The 6,000-nt window shown below is 57.8% G+C and overlaps 1 protein-coding gene across 3 annotated transcripts in view; it reads left to right on the forward strand.

The window, feature by feature from the left end:
• Positions 1-5,171, forward strand: part of RAB27A (RAB27A, member RAS oncogene family) — a 29,423-nt gene extending 24,252 nt beyond the window's left edge. For all 3 annotated transcript variants that reach the window (XM_078612587.1, XM_078612586.1, XM_078612589.1), the window contains 5 exons: positions 1,116-1,284; positions 1,962-2,047; positions 2,871-2,974; positions 4,264-4,387; positions 4,774-5,171. In XM_078612587.1, coding sequence (XP_078468713.1) covers positions 1,132-1,284; positions 1,962-2,047; positions 2,871-2,974; positions 4,264-4,387; positions 4,774-4,981 — 675 coding nt within the window. In that variant the 5' untranslated portion in view covers positions 1,116-1,131 and the 3' untranslated portion in view covers positions 4,982-5,171. The remainder of the gene's footprint in view (positions 1-1,115; positions 1,285-1,961; positions 2,048-2,870; positions 2,975-4,263; positions 4,388-4,773) is intronic.
• The last annotated feature ends 829 nt before the right edge of the window (positions 5,172-6,000 follow it).

The raw sequence follows: 6,000 nt of genomic DNA on the forward strand, positions 1-6,000 counted from the left end.
CTCCACGTTTTAGAAACATGCGTTGAGAGTATCTGTCTGCGATCAATTCCCACGTGACAACAAGCCGCTTCGTTGAGCTGTCATTTGTGCCAGCCAGGTCGTTTCCGAGAGTGAGTTGTACAGCTCGGGGGGGGGGGGGGGGCGCCGTGCCTGGTGAAATACAGAGTTCCGCTTCGCTGGTTTTTGTTTGGCAAATCCGAGGTGCAACTTTGTAACGAGTAACAATCACACGCGGGGTGGCCTTCGCCAGAACCCTGCACGGCAGCAGCACCGGCCGGCGTGGGTGCCGGCGGGGGCGGGGGGGGTTGCTTCGGACGTAAGACGATGAAATATTTAGTTTTTAAGCTGAGGTAGAGCCCGGACGAGTCACGAAGCCCCCTGCTGTTCACCGTCGTGCAGCCCGTGCGGGCACGAGTTCGTTGGCACGAGCGGACCGCTGTAACCGCCGTGGCGGTGCGTGGGCGGTGCGTGCGTGGTCCCCGGTGTCACTGCTCGGGTATCGACGCGGCTGCTGGGTTTACACGGCGTCGGTGGCCGACCGTCGGTTAATTGCATCAGGACGTGCGCCAGGACTGGGTTCCTGGCCGCCGCTAATTTAATCGGCCTCGAGCCGGCGTTTACGAGAATTGTGACTTGTGCCGCCTGCTGTGCACGGCACGCCGCCACCGCCGGCGCCGGCACACTAGGCCAGGTGCAATAGACTGGTTACAGAGAGAAGCCCCCCCCCCCCCGCCTTTCCCTGCCTTGCTGCCTCTTGTCCTTCCCTCGACCTCGCTCCGCTTTTGTTACGGATGTTTTTAATTTCGGAAGATAGAACAGTTGGCCTGAATTGTTTCTCGCTTTACAGCACTTGGCCTGAACAGTCTGATTAGGGGGGGGGGGTTTCTGGTCTGGCATCCCGGTGAGGGGGCGGGGAGGGCTGGGAGGGAGGGGGGGTGCAAAAATACCTCCTATAACGTAATTCGAACGAGCCCTCTACAATCGCCTCTGTCGCCCGCTCGGCTACGAGCTTGCGGGCCTACTGACCGGCACCTTCGCTGTTGCTGCTGTTGCTGCTGCTGCTGTTGCTGTTGCTGCTGTTACTGGTGCTGTTGCTGCTGCTGCTGCTGCTGCAGGGGTGCCTCCCCAGCCATGTCGGACAGCGACTACGACTTCCTCATCAAGCTGCTGGCGCTCGGAGACTCGGGCGTGGGCAAGACGAGCCTCCTCTACAACTACACGGACGGCAAGTTCAACAGCAAGTTCGTCACCACCGTGGGCATCGACTTCCGGGAGAAGCGCGTCGTGAGTTGTTGCAAACCCCGCCCGGAGGTTGCTTGACCGTACTTCACCGCCACGCCGCCGTGACCAGTCGGCACGGTTCAGGCGGGTTCATCTCGGGTAGGGCCCTGTCGAGCTTAGCCGCTTGCTTTTTTTTTCCCTTCCCCCGATGGCAGTACCCGGGCGATACGGTCGCAAGGACGCTGCATGGGTGGCTTTTATACAGGGGCTGCTGGGTAGGACAAACAACGGGCAATTTTAATCAACGCGACTCGTCAATCAAAAGCCATAATCCGCTTTTCTCTCTTTTCGTACGGCTGATGTAGATGCAGAGCAACAACTGCAATTTCACATTCGGGTGATCAAGCTCCGATAACCGACTTGAATTATTTATAATGGAAATCTAATGAGCAATCCAATATAACCACATTATGCATGACACTCGGGAGAGGAACTGGCATATGACATTTTAATAGTATTTATTTATAGCAGCTAGAATTACACTTGCATTTCCTCTATTTTCAATTAGCAGTCAAAAATGTCATTCTCAAGTTCTAGTCGCGTATCGCCCTACGAGCGGCGTTCACAAGGTTCGCGGTTTTTTTAAGCCACGCGTGTCAGGGGTGTAGGGTAGAGACGCTCGCCCCGTGACCTCCCCCACTCTGCCCTCTCTCTCTCTCTCTCCCCATGCCAATCGCAAGGTCTACCGCTCCGAAAACGCCGATGGCATCACCGGCCGGGGACAGAGGGTTCACCTGCAGCTGTGGGACACGGCGGGGCAAGAGAGGTATAGTGCAGACGCGATCGTCACCGCCAAGCGTCATCGACGTCATTATCGTCGTCATTGTCATTAGAGGCGTGCGTAGCCACCACCGCCGGACCGTTGCGGCGATGTACATCTGTATTCCAGCACTGTGTGTAGAGACGGCAGCGAGGGTCGGTGGATCGCATAAATTGTGCCATGTACCCCGGCTCGCCAGGAGGGTGGTTACAGCAAAATACTCATTCCACCTCGTCCATCTACGTGATGGTGTTTCCCCTTCGCACGCATGGGTTTTCTCCCAGGTCCTCCGACGCAACAATCTATCAATGTCGGTAATTTTGGAATGGTCGGGTTTTTCGCCTCTTCTGGGAAGAATACATCGAGTAGAGTTGCTCAGCAAATGTAACGGCTCTCGAATCACTACTCGTGTATGGTACAGCAACAAGCCGTGATGGTGTAGAAGTAGAACAATTTATAAATAGATTAACCGACTTCTAAGTGGGGGTAAAACAATACAACGTCAAATTGGGTGACTTGTAAATTACATTTAAATTAGATGACGTCACACATTGATATCGTCACGAGGGTCGCGCAGCTTGCGACGTCTCGTTTGTAATGAATAACTTCATATATTAAATATAAAAGACGTTGAGGTCTAGTGTACCCCCAGGGACCAGCCCTCCCTCGCCTGGTTTCACTGCCCGGATCCCCACGCCTCCCCAGGCAAGGAATCTAGGCGTGTGACCGGGTTAGGCCTAAGTCGGTGGGGAGAGCCCATCGTGACCGGGAAGTTGTCGCGAGCCGGGATGCAGCGACGCAGCTGAGCCGATGTCCTCGCCGCGTGCAGGTTCCGGAGCCTGACGACTGCGTTCTTTCGCGACGCCATGGGCTTCCTGCTCATGTTCGACCTGACGAGTGAGCAGAGCTTCCTCAACGTGCGCAACTGGATGAGTGAGTCGGCGGCGCCGCCATCGCGGCACGCACCGGCACGCACCGGTCCACCAACACTCACAGCTCCGATCTTTCATAGCCGGCCCGTGGTGGCGCACACCTTTTTTTAATCCGCCGCTTTAGAGGCGAGGGTTTGTAGATGACGCAGATTTGCAAAGCTCACAAAGCCTCCCGCTGAGTTGTGTGTTTGTGGCCAGGTTATGGCAGAACAACAAGTGCGTTCAAGGGCAAATCTGTTTGTGTGGAGATTTTGGGGCTATGCCCCTCTCATACGTGTGGTGGGTTTTCTGCGGGCACTCCGGTTCCCCCCCCCCCCCCCCCCGCTTGAAATGAAGTTGACCAAACATCCCAAAGTGTAGCAGGATCCTCCTGGAAAATAATTTTTGAGATTCAGCGAGGCTTCCTGGGTGATTAAATCACGTGGTTTATTATGAAAAATTTGACCCACCATCATCAATGCAAAACCTTCCTAAAATAAAACTCGTGAGACTCACGGCCCACGTGGGTGTACCTCTTGAATAAGAGCTCCGTGGCGTGGCTCTTGAGTGTACAGGCGGTGCAACTGCACTGGAGGCGATGGTGCTGGAGGGGCCCAGGCCACTCGGCTGCTGCAAAGAGAGAGGGGAGATCAGAGGAGGGGGGTGGGGGGATTCATCGATGCAGTTTCATTCCTTCCTCTTCCTATGCTAAGTAAAACATTATTCTTTGCACCAAAGCCCATGGCAGGCACGCTATGTTCCAGTTGCAAGCACGCTGTGTTCCAATTGCTTTATATTCCTTGAAAGAGTGGAGGAAATTTAATTCGATGTGACCTGGGTTCTAGGAATTGTGGATGAAATGTTTGTCAAGTAGCACCCCTGGCCGGGCAGTGATGCACACCGCATGACTTCCTATGCCAGTCACTTCTACGTTACCCAGGGTAATGAGGGGCAGGAGAAGGGTGGCCCAGATACAACACAACGACGATCAAAGCAGAGCGCCCGTAAATTAGGTTACACAAGCAGATATGTCGTTTACCTACGCAGAACGGTGGACGTAGACGTAGAATGTGTCGTCTATTTTTTTTTTTATTGCTTCTCGGGTCCGGCTTCTTGTGGAGTGATCGCGGTCACCTAAGCACTGACTCACCGACCCTCGACAAGCTAGTAGTAAAAATGTATTTCATTTTACCCCGCAAGCAACGGTTAATCTGCAGCCCTTGGATAAGTGAGTCTTGAGTGTAACGAGTGACGTGGCCTCACGAACTTGTGTTTGTGCTCTACCCCCACCCTCCCCGTTGCGTCGAACAGCCCAGCTTCAGATGCACGCGTACTGCGATAAGCCGGACATCGTACTGTGCGGCAACAAGTCGGACCTGGAGGATCGCCGCGTGGTTCCGCACAAGCAGGCGGAGGACTTTGCCCGCACGCACGAGTACGCACGCACGCAGACGCACGCAGCAGACGCAGACACGCGCGTGCATAGTTTATTTCGGTCACCGATGGCCAGGTAGCCCCCACCCTGAATTGTAAAATGTCAGCACCGTCCATCGGCGTAACCTTGCTACCCCATTACCCTATGACCCCCCCCCCCCCTCCAGCGCCACCTCAGCCCACTGCCATTCTCGACACGTCACCTTCAACGATTATTCGTTGATATGGGGGCTCAATGTCTCGCTGAAGATTCCTCGGCTCGCTGGTAGCTCGGAGTGGGAGACCCGAGAAACGTAGTAGCCACCACAGCCATAGCCCCAAGTCTCCGTGACCCCCCCCCCTGACCCCTCACCCCCCCCCCCCCCTTTCTCCCGGACCCTGGCACAGAATGCCCTACTTCGAGACGAGCGCGGCGACGGGCACGAACGTGTCGAAGGCGGTGGATGCGCTGCTCGACCTCATCATGAAGCGCATGGAGCGCTCCGTCGACAAGTCCTGGATCCCGCCCGGCACCACCGGCTCGGGCGCCAACGGCGGGAGCGGCGGCAAGGTCGCGGTGGTCAAAGACGCCGGCAAGAGCAAGTGCGCCTGCTGATGGCGGCGGCGGCGGCCGCCCCCCGCCCCTCCACCCCTCTCCACCCCCAGCGGTGGCGGGGGAGTCGCAGTGAATCCAGCCGCACCGGCACCGCGGTGTTAGTTCACGGAAGAGAGGGGTTTGCCGGGGCGGTGGTGGTGGCGGCACACTCCGCTCCCTCTCTCGCCCACCCCCACCCCCCTCGCCCCCCCCGCCCCCCTCGCCCACGCCGCCCCTCCGCCTCCGCCGCCGCCGCGGTGTAACCGACGCTCGCCGTCTCTCGAGGGTGAGATAGCGCCGTGACCGCCGCCATGGCAGGCGCTGCAGCAGCGGAGCGCGGGGGGGGGTATCGGCGTGGCGTCGGCGGAGACGTTGTTTAACGACGCGGCCTCTCGTCTCGTGGGCGCATGACTGCCCCCCCCCCCCCCCCCAAATCCGCGTGCGTCCTCCACACTGAACCGGAAGTTTCGTCAAAAGAGACCTCCGAGTGACCACTTGCGGCGCGACGTCGCCGCTGCGTTGCGGTCGCGCCGCCGTGTCCCCCCGCGGCGTCGCCGACCTTTGTGACCTCCTGCCGGGTAGCCAATGCCGGGTGAAGAGCTCTTTGTCTCGTTAGCGAAGCCTCCGCCGGCGCGACGGGGAGCGCAGTGGAGCGCGAGGTGAAAGCCGCTTGTTTTTTGCATTCTGCGTCGCGTCTCTCTGTGCAGTCACTCTCTAAAGTATTACCGTCATTGACGAAAGGAAATTTCGCGAGGGCACGACGAGGGGCGTGCTCGAGACGCGTGCCGTTTGACTCCAGGATTGCTACTTGAGCAGGAGGTGGTGGTGGTGGTGGTGGGGGTAGCGAGTTGCCGTCGGAGAGAATCTGCCAAAAAGTAAATTAATCTACCGATGTGCCTTCAGCGCGGTGTGGTGTGTGGGTGGGTGGATGGGGGGGTGTTGTGGGGGGAGGGGTGTGGGGTTGGAAAGGTGGGTGGGCGGTGGCGGTGTGTGTGGTCTTCGCTTGGAGAAACTGGTCGGAGGGTGACGGGGGGGGGGTG

The sequence above is a fragment of the Lampetra planeri genome, chromosome 39 (assembly GCF_965212315.1).
Source record: "Lampetra planeri chromosome 39, kcLamPlan1.2.h2, whole genome shotgun sequence".
NCBI lineage: Eukaryota > Metazoa > Chordata > Hyperoartia > Petromyzontiformes > Petromyzontidae > Lampetra > Lampetra planeri.